This window comes from Dermacentor albipictus, chromosome 9 (genome assembly GCF_038994185.2).
Source record: "Dermacentor albipictus isolate Rhodes 1998 colony chromosome 9, USDA_Dalb.pri_finalv2, whole genome shotgun sequence".
In the NCBI taxonomy this organism is placed as follows: Eukaryota; Metazoa; Arthropoda; class Arachnida; order Ixodida; family Ixodidae; genus Dermacentor; species Dermacentor albipictus.
Genome location: NC_091829.1, coordinates 44720587 through 44735610, shown reverse-complemented (window position 1 = coordinate 44735610; position 15024 = coordinate 44720587). Strand labels below are relative to the sequence as shown.

The window sequence follows — 15024 nt, the reverse complement described above, 5'->3', positions numbered from 1 at the left end:
GTACAACAATGACGGTACTTCCTTGGGCACCATGTGTACGAGTGCGTACACGTTTGCTGATCAAAGCGGAACTTCCGTCACCCCGTCTCGACTGGAGAAAGTAGATGGCAGCGACCCCACTCGACAGAAGTGGACGCTGCGCTTTGCACTCATCCACGGGAATCCTTGAGAAGCGTAACGTCTTCGTCAGTCGATAGGTGGCGCCCCCGGTCAAGTCGGTGGAGCGGAGGGTTTCGGGTCGAGGATCGTTGAATACGGGGGTTAGGAAATGACAACGACAACCGCGTGCTGCCTCACACGTGACCTCATTCGGTGCCCTCGTCGCGAAACGAGCGTCTGCTTAGGTAAAGCCAAGTACTCGCCGCGGCTGCGTAGTGGATATGGCGGCGATGCGCTGCTAAACCCGAGGTCGCGGGATCGAATCCCGGCCACGGCGGCCGCATTTCGATGGGAGTGAAATGCAAGAACGCCCGATGTACTGTGCACAGGGCGCACGTTAAGGAATCCCACGTGGTCAACACTAATACGTAGCCCTTCGCTACGGCGTGCTTTATGATCGAACCGTGGTTCTGACACATGAAAACCCAGAATATCACTTAATTTTAATGAAATGCGCACGTGGTATACGGTGCGATTTTTCCAAGAGTACATCTCCCCGTGCAGTAGATCCTCGTTCACTCTTCTGCCATTTTTTTTAACTGACGTTGCTATAGAAACGTGAAGGCTTTAAGTTAGCTTCAGACACCTGGTCCCTGAAACAAAGACCAATTGTGCTTGCCTACCTCACTTGAAAAGAGACCAGGAGATCGGGAAAAGAACTATCGCTGCTGTCGGGAGTATGCGAAAACCTAAAGCGGAGCGCCTCGTCACGCGAACGTAATTTTTTTTTCTTTTTAAACACCAGGAACCGAGTTAGGCGATGTGTAGGAACGTGGAGGAAACGTGAAAGCCTCGCACTATGAAAACCTAGAATGCGAAATGCCCTCGATCACTTAGTGGCAAGAACAAAAGAAGACTGTGTTGACGGGAGCCTAAAAAAATCGTCCGAGAAAACTTGCGAGCCCACTTGCAGCACCAGCACGGACGACGTGAGAGAACCGGTACCGCTCGAGGATGGCGTGCAGGAAATTGCCGTCGTGGCGCTAAAGTACGATAGCCGACGCATTCGAATGCGTCGTTCTGGTATTCTTCAAACCGCGGTTTGTAGCAGAGATAACGACGAGACATGTCTCCATACTGCGTGGAGTACTATTCGCAACGCCGTGGTGATAGCAGGAACGTTTCTGTTGAGAAAACATAACAAACTAAAAAAGATTCAAGGAGGAGTCAGTATGTCTCTCTAAACATGTCTGTAGTTTCTCTTCTTTTTCTATCTCTCTCTCTAAAGAAATGTAATATAAACCAGGCTGCGCGAGACTCACGCAGAAGCAAGTTGAAAGATATCGAAAAGTGTGAGCCAAAGTGTAGAATGAAAAAAGAAAATGTAGCACAGGGAGTATTAAAAAAATATAGATAGAGAAAATTTTATGGAGAGCATAGTGACTCATCTCACTGTAAAAATAATATAGAATAAAAAAACAAAGGGAGAAGAAAAGTGCGCAGTCTGCTGCGATTTTGTGCAGGTAAATGTATACGAAAAGCGGATCAAATATATATATATATATGAGTCCTGAAATTGAAGTGAGCAAGACAGACACACGGCGAAAGAGAAAAGCTAAAGCATTCCTCCCCTAAACTGAACCAGAATCGCGAGAGAGTTCCGCATGTTCAGACGGCACTCTGAATCGCTCGGCAAAGCGCATACGTAACAGACAAGCCAAGATCGCGACGAAATTTTTTTTTTCTTTTGACGAACGCGCGCCTACACGCTCGGCGACGAGAAGCGCAGAAAAAAAAAAAAAGAACGCGGCGGGCGTTTGTTATAGACAGCGAGTCTCACCGTCCAAACATGTCCCCCGCACTGCTGCCGCTGCGTCGAAAAAAAAAATAAAAGAAAGCAAGGAAGGCGCGATGCATCAGAGGAACGCGCCGCTTCGCGAAACGCAACCGGCACCGGGTCGTATATTACCTCGGGCTGTGCCGAGAAGCGCCGGTCTCTTTCGTCCTGAGCGATGAACGTCGGCCGAGGCGAGTGTGTTGCGTAGTGCGTTCCATTTGTAGACGATTTCTGCAGCTTGCAAGGTTTGTCGACGACGCAGAATTTAAGTGCAGTTTGAATTGTAGGCATGAATGCTGCTTTTGTTTTTTCTTGCGCACAAGACGAGGACGAAGAGGAGACTGAGACACACGTCTTCGCATTGTGCGCAAAAAGCTGCAATCATGTCCCATCAACGTGCCCCGAAACAGTCACCTTAGTGAATTCTGCAGGGTTTTGCGCGCTAAAACCACGATGTGGTTATCAGGTGCGCCGTCGTATGCGGGGGATTCTGGATAATGTTGACAACCTGCGTTTATTTCACGTTCACCGGATGCCCTATACACGAGTGTTCTCTTTTCTTCTTTTTTTTTTCATTTCGCTCCCGCAGAAATGCGGCCGCCGAGGTCGAGAATAGAACGCTAGACATCGTCATTAGCAGTGCAATGCAATATAGTCACTAAGCCACCGCGTGGGTGGCGTAAAAATGGGAAATAACTGAGCTTCGAGAATTTAGTTTTCTCGTGGCCGTTCGACAGTTATTAGATGATACTCATCACCTTATCCCTTCGTATCCTTGAATGCCGCGAATTTCGTGCGTGTCGCTGAAATTTGAAATACCACTTGCGCTTTTAGAGTCACTTCGAGATGGACGGACGGACGGACGGACGGACGGACGGACGGACGGACGGACGGACGGACGGACGGATGGATGGATGGATGGATGGATGGATGGATGGATGGATGGATGGATGGATGGATGGATGGATGGATACTTTATAGAAGAGAGCATATGAGCGTAGATAGCTCTGTACTGGGTGGTCCCCTCAGTCCAACAGAATACCTTACAATCTTACAGAATACCTCCCCCCCTTCTCCCCAAGAGTGCAAGGGCCTTGGCCGCCCTTCTCTTTCGGTGGAGTCTCAGGTGGACAGCGTTGCCTCCTGTTGCCATGTGGTTCTAATAATAAAATATATCTAATAAGTGTCACTAACTGTCCCGGCGGAAGCGCTGTTACAGAAAATAAAATGGTGTTCTCCTGCAGGTAGTGGACTTTAGTACCTATACCTGAACTTTCTTCCAACTTGTAATGAAGTATTTTTTGTGTATTGCATTGTGATATTTTCTGTATGAAGAAGCTATGCACAAGCTTCAGTCTTATGTGCGATTTCAAGAGAACAGGCGACTCGAAGTGCTTTATTGCCCCTCACGTTGCGTTGCGTCCACATATTGACATGTGTACTTGTTTATCAGGTGACCGCGGCTCATCCTCTAACAAATGTTATCGTTCAGCGCAGGACGCGCCTGCATGTATCGGAAGTTTCTGGAATGTTATCGATGCTTCCATCCGCTGTCTGTGACCGAACCTTGTGTAATCTGATTGCGTGTATGCATAAAGGGAATGGTGTAGAACTTTGTGCAAGACACGCGGGAACCAGCGATTGCTCTGGAACCTTCGATGACTGATGTGGAAAAGCCGACGCGCTTGACCCGCAAATAAGATTTCGACGATCGCCGACTGTGTTCGGCGCTATCCTTGTGCTCTGAGCGTAACCTGTTTTTGAGGACGCGGGTTCGCCCAACAAAAGTTAGTTTCGTCATACGCAGTATTGCCATGTATTGCTACTGTGCAATTTGCCGTCACTACTGCGTGACAATATGTTGCCCTCACCCGCCGTGGTTGCTCAGTGGCTATGGTGTTGGGCTGCTGAGCACGAGGTCGCGGGGTCGAATCCCGGCCACGGTGGCGGCATTTCTATGGGGGCGAAATGCGAAAACACCCGTGTGCTTAGATTTAGGTGCACGTTAAAGAGCCCCAGGTGGTCAAAATTTCCGGAGTCCTCCACTACGGCGTGCCTCATAATCAGAAAGTGGTTTTGGCACGTAAAACCCCAAATATTATTATTACGTTGCCCTCAGGATTGTGGTGTTGCCCACCTTATGACACAGGCTGCCGCACCGTATGACAATACGCGACGATACGTAATAGTGATTTCGGTTTTTAGTGCATGCATTTGCACCGTCATGCGATAAGAGCCGCATGCCCAGATACCTACACCAGGCATAACGCCCTCTCGCGGGCCAGTCTCGCTGAAGCCGGCCTTGTTCATCCATTGCACGCTTGAGATCAGCACAATAACAGTGCGCAACCACCTCCTAGTGTGGTATTTTTTTTTCATATTTCTCGGGCTTTCTTTTTAACGCGGAAAAAAGGCCCACGTGAGATATATCGTGTTCGAAACAATTTATTGCGATGATTCTCAAGGTGCAGTACAACTGCGTGTAACACTTGGGGTCTGCAGCCAATACTTAAAAAGTTAATCAATGAAACATAACTAATCCACTAGTTAAGGGGAAATAAAAAAAAATAGCCTAAGTAACTCTAGGCCAGTGCCAAAATTATACATTTGGTTCGATTCGCGTTTCATATTTAAAACTTTGGCTCAAGTTATGTGGGACAGCTTTTATACAACGCACACTTTCGACATCAAGGTGCAGAAAGAGCAAACGACAACAGGTCATCTTGTTTGCGTCAAACTTAACAATTTATTTTCGCATCATATAACGAAACATATGTTTGACTAACACATGCTTGACCACTGATTTATATGTGATATGCCTATAGCAGTTCCTGTGCATTTTTCAATGTGATTCATACGCGGTGCAACGTTTAGGTAGAGGGTCCACGATGAGACTATGATTTGCCTGATGGTTATCGGAGTTCTGGGGATCGGGAAACGTTTGTGAGCAGGCGAACAGAGGCGCAAACGTTGGTGAAAGAACGAATTGAGCGTAATATGCGTTAAGGACCCGTAAAAAGGATATTGTTTAACGAAACTTCTAACCCTCACCCTGTTACTCAGGGTGCAAAGTATTCCTCCGTACCGCGACGCCTGTCATTTTGACGTTTAGAGATGGGCCCTCGGCTGCATGTGGTTACAGCGATAGAAACCTGTTCTTCCGGTCGGTCACGTAGGGTGTATACCCAAGTCTTCCAGCAAAAAACCTGTTCCAGCTTTCGCGTACTTCCTAGCTACAACTCTCGCCAACAGCTCGATACACTCCGGTTGCTCATTCCAGTTTGTTAGATTCCCTGAAACGCTGTCAGTCCCCAGTGTGTGTGACTCGCGACGTGATTACAGGAGACAACGCTAGGTCAGACCCGCAATGACAGAGCGCCATTCCTTATCATGGAAAACAAGAACTTGATAACCTTTATTTCTGGCCATAGATAGTACATGCTCTCGCTCTGTCTCTCTCACACAGACACACAATCAATGAAATATTATCAGAGTAAAATAAATAGTGCAGTAACTCATTATTTATAGCTACTTTGCTGAAATATATACCCGAGACTGAAAACTTTAACTTATGAAAAGCGCCACCACATGCTTTGTGTCGAGTTTCCCGCGCGTATCTTAATATTTCGAGGTATCAAACTCAGCGTAGCAGAAATGACACGTAGGGCTTTATTGGGGGGAGGGGGGGGGTAGTTAACGGCTACTACGCAACGTGATGTGACGCGACACAGGCCCAACACCCTCCATCCCCGTCTACCCCTCAAAAGTCCCGCTTCGCATCGGCGGCCACAAGGCGACCGCTTCGCAGGTCATACTTGGTCGCGCTTGGTTGGAAGCAAAACAAGCAATATTTGCCTGCGAGTGAGCGAGGCAGAGAGAAAAGGAGAGACGGGTAAAAGGGCGTGGCAGAGGTTGGGCAATGCGTTCAGCAGCGACATCAGAAATGAAACAAGGTCAGCGAGGTAGAAGAGGCGAGATGTTGGAACCGCGCGAGCACGAGCGTGAGAACAGCAAGAGAAGTGCGAAAGGTCGTGGCGGCGCGGGAGGTGAAGACACGGGTGAGAAGGCAGCGAACGAGCGTGACGAGAAGGAACGGGCAGCGGAAGAAACGTGAAGGCAGAAGTGAAACTTGAAGTCACGCGGGAGTAAAAAAAAATTAAGTTCATGCTTCGTGAGGCACGTTGTGTTCGAGACAGAGAGAAGGAGAGTGAGGAACTCACTGAAGGAAGTGACAACGAATAAGCCAGGGAGAGGGTACGCGACTTGGCGTTCAGGAGGACCAGAGGTGAAAGGGGTGGCGTAAAGGCGGGGCAGCTACCCAGAGAGAGAGAGAGAGAGAGAGAAAAACTTTTAGCCGCCGCCGCCACCATCGCCGCGCCACCATTCAGCGTGATTACCTGGCCGTGCCGGCGAGGACGGGAAAAGCGTGACCAACCATGCGGCAAACTCGGCTTGGCGCCTCGACGCATCTTGGTGGAAAGGGGTTGCCTCCCCCTCCCCCCTTCTTCGAAAAGATAAAACCAATCACAATAACGGGAAGCTGTGTTGTTGCGCGGTTTCAGGGGATGCTGGGATGTTGGGAGGTGTTGAGGGGGAGGGGGGAGGGGGGAGGTACCGGAATGACACGGGCCACGTTGTGTGCTGGTGGGGGGGAAGGGGGGGGTACTGAGTGGATTGTCGATGCATGGCTCGGTCGCGGACGCAGATGGCGCGAAAAGAGGTGGCGGCGGTGCGATAGCGGAGGCAGCGGTCCGCGCCGACGACAGTTTGCCCGGGGACACGAAGCGCGAGCGCCGCGGTGACGTCATCGATTCTCTTGCCGGAGCACTTGTTTGCGGCGCTGAGTTATTTACGCGACGGCGCGGGCCGTAACGTTCGCTATTACCGCCCGCACTTGCTCACGAAGTTAGGGTGCGAGTAGGGTTGCGAAAATTAAGTGTCCTGCCGACACAAAGCGTTTGATGTACGATCATATACTGCCGTTCCTTATTGGACTACCTGCCGGAAACAAATCTGTTTGTGCATCCTTAACTACACAGTCACCATGCCTAAAGGCGGATTTCCAAAAAAAAAAAAACGTGCCCTATATGCGTAGTCGCATTGTACAGTTTGGTTAGGGAGCGGCGGATGCCTTGAAGAATCGCTAGGGGAAGGAGTACATGGAGCTTTTCAGCGCCATTAGGGTATTTGCAAAGTTCGAGCTTAAGGTGGGCGATAGCTCGCAGGACAATTGTTAGTGGTAGACTAGAGAAACTTTAGGACATAGAGAGTCCAAGGTGGTGCCCTTCAGGTTTTCATGTTAACAAGCCGAAAAGCTCCTGAGAAATATTCGTGCTTGTGCAAGATACCCCCCCCCCCCCCCCCCCATAAGCAATCTGGAGCACGATAGCTCCATGGCTGTGGTGGAAGATACATGTGGACAGAATATTTCTGTTTACTTGCCCTCTTTTCTTGTTCTGGACTTTGCACACAAATCAATTTTAATGGCATCGCAATAAATGGATGCCTGCTCTGAAGATTAACACTGGGGAAAAGACCTCGCCCTGAGCAAGAGAGGGAGCGCCAAACATGGCTGACAGCCCAATTTGCCGATAACAAAAGAAAAAGCGCTGATGTTCACAGAAGGCTCTAGAAAACCACTTTTAAGAGCGAATTCCAGCCAGTCCTCATGTTGTACATATTACTAGCAAGGGCGGCCAATTCAACGGCAAAGATAATTTACCTACGAAAAGCTTTGTGGATTCGGCAACTAATTTCGCTGAAAAATTTCCTTCTGTAACTGAGTGAGGAATGCTTCAAAACGTCAATCTCCGGTTTTCTGGCAGAAGACGTCTAAACAACCTAAGACACTTAGTTGTGGCTCAAATTATGCTTCACTACCGCACAAACGAGCCAATGTCAATCGACATATACATTCATTCGATCGCAGTAACTACATTAAACAAAAGATGTGCAATTGAAGTCCTGCACTGTCGTGGCATGATTCGGAATAGATTCGAAAGTTTTAGAATGTTCTGGACATCAGAACATCAGGTTTTTACTTAGAGAAACGTAATTAAAAACCAACAACTATGCGATGTTGCAATGGTTCAAAGGCGGATCACACCAGCGATTATTTGGACCGTACTCTGAGCGGTTATCTGTGCGAATACGAACTTGCACATCAAAGCTTCACATCTCTATTTTTATTCGTGGTGACGTATGTCAGTTGAAGTTGGAGGTTTGAACAAGTGACTGAGCGTCCGAACATCCACGGAAGTTGAGACGTTCATGTGAGGTTCTTGCCATTTGCAAAGACACATATCGGCTCACGTCAGCAAAAAAGAAAGAAAAAAAGCAAATTTTCCCGGACGTGCCTTGCTCGTCTGTCGCTTGTTGAACTTACGTATGAACTTCCTAATAGGCAAGCCTGGTCACGTATGAGGAAGACATGGTTATCTCATGTAGGCCGTTTATGCCTTGAGAATTAAGTTTTCTAATCACAGCGAATATTAAGAAAGCGCATGGAACATTGGTTGAGGTTCACTTAACGTTGCGCAAACACTTAAAGGAATCCATTGCAGACCCTTATTGATCCCCGGCCAACTTGCGCGTTTCAACTGCAAACTACGTCGAATTTGGTCGGAGAAGTTTAATATTTACGCAATCAATGCCTGATGTGAAGGGTGAAGGGCGCATAAGGGGCGTAGGAGACCTAGGTATTGCAAGTTCATGTATATATGAAATCTTATTTAAAGTTGGAAGAGTTTATGAACTCTCATATTGCTTATATAGTAGATACATTTGTACAGGGCGTTTCAGCTAACTTTAGGCAGAGTTTTAAAACATGCCGATGCACTCTAAGACGAAGCGACCAAATGCATGTTGCTCGCTTTTCTGTGTAGTCTATGATGCCATATTTTATATTTTGCCTAATTAGATAATTAGTCAAGATTAATTAGCCAACTTCTGAAGCAACGAAGTTAGGCAAAAAATTCCACTTAGAAAGTTGCAGAGCGGTTTGCAAAACGTCCGAATAAAGTTTCTATCTATTAAATATGAGTGTTTTTCAGCTTACTGCGGATGCCCGTGAAATAAAAAAAAAGAAAAAAAAACACGGCGTGCAAGCGGGTATATTACCGGCTATGTTTTCTTTTCTTTTTTTTTTTTTGCGGGCACCCGCAGTAATCAGAACAACTCTCGTCCCTAATAGATAGAAAGTTAGAAACTGTCTAATCGGACGTTTTGCAAAGCGCTCTACAACTTTCTATTTATAACTTTTGCCTAACTTCGTTGCTTCTGAAGTTGGTTAATTGAGCTTGATTAATTATCTAATTAAGCAAAATACAAAATATAGCGTGACACAGTACATACAAATGCGAGCAACATGCATTTGGTGGCATCGTCTTAGAGTGCATGGGCATATCTTTAAACTCTGGCTAAAGTTAGCTGAAACTACGGGTATACTATCCCGGCCTCGGCGGCCGCATGCCATCGACAATGAAAAACTGAAAAAAGAGAAAACGTTTGTGTATCAGGTGCATGTTAAAGAACCCTAGGTAGTCAAAGGTGCGCCATCTTCTTCTTGTAAAAAGATGTGACAAAATTTACGCCAATAATGACACTCACTCACTTACTTACTTACTCACGTTAACTCACTTGGGCCGCTTGGTGCATACTTTTGCGAAGAAACAGCGTCTACGAACGGGACAGGGAAGACATCACCCACGAGTGGTTATATTTTCGTCATCCCTGACGGAGAGTTAAATTTTTTGCTAAGGTTAAATGAAATGAACCCTCCTATGGAGTGTTCCAATGACGCCCCCTGATTTATCCGTCGTGGTGGCCGGCACAGTTCAGCAAAATGTAAAGAACAGATCGGTTCTTTGCACCTTCATATTTCGCGCTCTTTAAGACTCTTGGTAATTTTTACCTGAAAAATATTGCCTTTTATGTGCCACCGTCCGCTGTATTGTTGAACGAAAGGAACTACCAATTGTCTTTTATGAAAAAAGTGCGCTAAGATTTTCACAGCAGTGCTCATTCTTCGGCTTGTACGTCGTTCATTTGAGTTTTTACGAGTATTCGTGCGAAACGCGATTTCACTGCTGAAACACATTGGAACACGGTCACTGCCGTCCAGCGAGTAAAGAAGAAAATGGCGGAGCTTGTCACCCCTTATCCAAAGTTGCATATGCATCCAGAGGTTCACCAAGGTCTTTCATGTTCCTCCCCTTTCTCCCTTTCTGTCTCTTTCTTTGCTCGCTGGCATGCACCTCGTTGCTGTTTCTTCAAGTCCGTTGTAGGGATGAGGATTCTATTCAGCGTAGACGCGTTTGTAGCCAAGTTCTGCCAGCAAATAATCTCAAAAGCGATGACCAAAGTGAAATGCTCACGCATATATGCTGTTTAATCATGACACTATCTCTTAATCTTCTGTTGAACTAGAATTGCCATTATGTTCTCTCAAAATGTTGATTCTGACACCGATGTCTCGCGGATTTGTTTGTTTCATTCTTATCAACTAATGGTAAAACAAAACTACAAACGAAGCATCAAATCACTTAGGGCTGAGAAAGTATTTCTTTGTTAACTCCGAATGAAATTGTTTGGTAGAGGATGGTCGTACCATTAAGGATAAAACTAATGACAAACTTCTCTTAATTTTCCCGGCCAAACCTTGCCGATGTTGGCTTTGCAAGTTTCACAGTATTTGCTGCGTTTGGTCCATTTCGTGCGGGAAAACTTCCCAGAAAATTCTGTGTTTTGTATTTACCTACTTAGTGAAATCATTCTTTATGGACATTACCTTTAATGTTGATAGTATAATTAATAATTTTATATTGGCTTGCTTGGTGGTATTGTCTGCTGGCCGTTAGCAGACGTGACCAAAACGTACGACGTCATAGCCAGCACGCGCGAGAGTCGGAGGGTGGCGTAGCCACCCACTTTTTTTGTTCTTGCATCCCCCCCTTTTTTTTTGCCTCACCGGTCTTGTTCGGTACAGTAAATTTTTATCGCCAACGATAACACCGACCCGTTGGTAATGAGGATCAGAGCAGCGCACGAACCTGGCTTCGTTTTTTTTTTCTTCAGCGTGCAAGTGCGTATACATCCACGCCCTCCTTTGAATGAGAAACGGAAGCTGGAACGCTTTCTTTCGGTGCTAATGCACGCAACTCACCTGAACGAGCTGGAAGAACTGGGACGCCTTGGCGATGGGGTCGGTGACGGCGTTGCATGCTGCGCCGAACAGCACCAGTTTCTTTGGCCGCTTGTCGATCATGTCGAACAGGGCCTTCATGCCCACCGCTGGGTCGCACTGCAACGACAGAAAAGATAGGGAGTTGTCACGTTAATCCGCACGCACTACTTAACGTACTACAACGCGTACTGTATGCGAGAGTCGGAGTGCACGTGATATGACGTTGAACGCGTACTCGCGTTCCACTGCACGACCTTTCCTCTGATCAGGCACTTAAGTGCCTGCTAATGTGCTAATGAGCGGATCTAGCAAGGCAACTGTCTCATATGCATAAGCACTCACCACTTCTCTTATCATCATCACCTATCCCAGTACTTCCACTCCCATTCCCTCCTCCCCAGTGCAGAGTAGCAGACTAGAGCGCACTAGCTCAGGTCGACCTCTCTATCTTTCCTGTCAATAAATGCTATTCAATTACTTAACAAGGAACCTGGCAGCCACAGAATTGAAGGAAAGGCTGATGGTGTAAATACAGTACTTGAATTACATGGCACAGGATACTTTATTGTTTTTTTGTAATTTAACCATCGTGATGAAAGGGAAACAAAGTTAATGGAGACGGAAAGAAAACACTCCGATTATGCTATTCGAATCAACAACTTGCGCACAAAGCGTAAGGAAGTTTCAGTCGAGAAAGGCGATGACTCCTCGTGTTTTTCTTTCATCAGTATTGAGCAGCCTACGCACGTAATTGCAAACGCCGGAGCTTTGCCGTGGAGAATATGCTGACCTAATTTGCTATTTATACATATGTATCTTGTTGTATGCGCCCACGAACACGCTCGTGTCGATGTGCTAATGTGTGAATGCTATTATGCTTTTATTACCTACGCTTTCCACGACTCCAGCGAATGCTAGCTGCTGTTATAGATAGCGCCCTAAACAGACTTCCTTATTCCGGCTCCTAAATTTTCGCGACGCTATAGTGTTTCCACTTGAGAGTCAAACAGCAGGTCTCACACAGATCTTTCACGCCCGACGCGTCCGAGCTTTTTGTGTGCAATAAACATCATCATTTTCTGTTCATATTTTGGTTGAAGGGATTACTTATTCTTAAAACAGCGAATAATACAGCAAAGAAATATTTTGACGGCCTCACCAACTCTGCACGTTGCAGAATTAATCTGATGGCGACATGAGGTGAAGCGATTTATAAGTGCGTTCAAGCAATTCACTTACAAGCACGGAACACTCATTTGTAAAAAGAAAATAGACAACACGAAAAAAACAAATATGACGTTGCGCAAACACTTAAAGGAATCCATAGCAGACCCTTATTGATCCCCGGCCAATTTGCGCGTTTATATATATATATTGCGCGTGTGTATATGTATATATATATATATATATATATATATATATATATATATATATATATATATATATATATATATATATATATATATATATATATATATATATATATATATCGTAAAAATACGGCCATACAACAGTTAGGGCACGCACTGTTATTATTAACAGGCGACCTTAACTAGATGTTCGTTGTGTCTCCGTGTTTATGTAGCATTTGTATTTGCTGTATTTAGAGTGCGGCACTCAAGTGCCCAACATCTTCCGTGTGAACATCTTGGTTTTCTGAACATTTATGCTGTGTGAACTCGTTTGTTGCATGCGAACAATTCGGTTTTGTCAGTATCCATGCTATGTGAGCTCTTCTGTTGCTGGAAAATTTATTTATATTGCAGCACTGAGACTTAGTATGTGAACATCCATTAATGTGTTTATTAGTCCAGTTCTGTGATTGCTGACAAATTCACGACGATAACTGTCATGTAAGAGAAGAGGAGTAGCAGGCGCCACACATAGGCATCAACCTCTCTTTAAATACATTTGATAACAGTAAAAAAGAAGAAAAAGAGAAAGGTGTAGCAAAATCTTTGCAACAGCGAATGGGTATTGCTAGCACGATGAAACGAAACGGCGTTCTAATCTGCACAAGTAAAGCAGCCCTTGAATCCCGGCCACGGCGGCCGCATTTCGATGGGGGCGAAATGCGAAAACACCCGTGTACTTAGATTTAGGTGCACGTTAAAGAACCCCAGGTGGTCAAAATTTCCGGAGTCCCCCACTACGGCGTGCCTCATAATCAGAAAGTGGTTTTGGCACGTAAAACCCCATATATTATTATTAAAGCAGCCCTTCTCAGGAAGCTGAAATAAATATTGTAACCGAATCTGCGTTGTATTTTTTTATAGCTCACAAAAACATAACATATTCGCAACTAAAGATAAAAACAAACTCGCATTAGTAGTGAAGCAGAAGGAAACTACGTTGTGCAATTCACACAAAGACGAAGGAACTACGAATGTGAAAAAAAATATGGCAGAAAAATCACGCAAAATAAAACTTACTCCGTGCCATTATGTCCATGTTCCTACGTGCGCGCACAAAAATTGTCGCTGAGATTTTAAAACTACACCAAGGCGTCGCCTGCTTTGCATTTGCAGAACACTGCTTGCGAGCTTCGCAAGCGAAGTATGCAGGCTACGACGCTTTAAAGCGTAACAACGAACTAACCCAGCGTCATTCATTCGAGCGCAGAGCTTGTGTTTCCAAGCTTCTGGAGCTGTTCCAGAAAACAGGATAAGAACTTCGAAGTGGTCGCGCGGAATGGCTGGACTTCTGGCGTAAACATCATTGCACCTCAGCCACCCCCCCTCCTTCACGTTTTTTTTTTATAAAAACAAAAATGAGCTTTGAATGCGGCCATTAGGCTCCCAGGCTCCGACAATTCCTAACAGAGTGGATCGCCGTGTAGCTTTTGTGGCACTTCGAGCCTGTCCCTAATATGGCGCCGGCAATGTAAAGAATAAACGGCTTCCGCTCGTCATTTGGTGATACGTTTTCTTCTCTGTGCGCATCCTGTGTTTGTCTTTTGTCAGCTGTACAAAAGTGCCGAGTCGCAACACACAGTTACCAAGTTCGAGTAAGTGCAAGGCCCTACACGGAGAACATCAGACTCGCTTCCTTACTCTTTTATCGAGGGGGCGGAAGTGGGAGGGGATCTGACTCGCGTTTTGTTTTGATACTGTGTATGCTCTAAGCGTTCCCCGATGTCGCTGACGCAGGCAAAGAAAAGATTCCGCTTCTTCTTCCCGCGGCGCGGTTCGTTTAGAAAGAGTCGGTATGCAAATTTGCAATTAAACCGTTTTGCGCCGCTGGAAAGACGACGATGCGCAACAAAGCAACGTAGTCGCGTGATAGTTTTTCGTTTGTTGTTCTTGTTTTCAGCGAACGCTATAGCCAGTAATCTCCTGCGGCCCGCGGACCTCCCACGGTGTTTCCCAATTCAACTCGAGAAGCAGTTCCCGTCTGAATACACTTCTCTCAATTAGGACGTTTTCTTTGCTGTTTCTATCTTGCTCTGTTAATTCATTTGCCTTGAAACGCTCGAGACTGCAAGATTGAGCTCTTTTGCGTAAGAAACGAAGATCGCACAGTGTGAATATCATGCTAATGACTTCGTTTGCAACAGACACTGTTTGGAAGGCTTCAATTTGCCACGTAAGGCTTCCAGAGTTGCCGAGAGATGGCATGCGAATAGTAAAGAGTGTGGCGCCACAGAAACGAGTGCCCTGACCACGTCGAGCAAGTTGCTTTATTGCGGAGAAACTGGGTGTGAAATGGCAGTATAGTTAAGCACGATACGCTTTTTCTACAGAACTAGCCTATTCAATGTTTTAACGCCGCTGCCAGTAATGAGTTCGCGTCGGGTTTATGAAGTGACACCTGCGCAGAGCTCTGAGTGAGGGTTGCAGACAAGAGCAGGCACAGTTCGCTGGCAGCTGCAGAAACACTATCAGGAGACGACTGAGCACATCGT

The 15024-nt window shown here is 46.1% G+C and overlaps 1 protein-coding gene and 1 long non-coding RNA gene across 5 annotated transcripts in view; one reads left to right on the top strand and one right to left on the bottom strand.

Moving 5' to 3' along the window:
• The window catches only part of LOC139049756 (gamma-aminobutyric acid type B receptor subunit 2-like), a 389157-nt gene that overhangs the window by 148280 nt on the left and 225853 nt on the right, over positions 1-15024 (bottom strand). For all 4 annotated transcript variants that reach the window (XM_070525558.1, XM_070525559.1, XM_070525557.1 and 1 more), the window contains exon 2: positions 11100-11237. In XM_070525558.1, the coding sequence (XP_070381659.1) occupies positions 11100-11219 (120 nt within the window). In that variant the 5' untranslated portion in view covers positions 11220-11237. The remainder of the gene's footprint in view (positions 1-11099; positions 11238-15024) is intronic.
• LOC139049758 (uncharacterized) overlaps positions 1-15024 on the top strand; it is a 95169-nt gene that overhangs the window by 76422 nt on the left and 3723 nt on the right. The window lies entirely within an intron of this gene.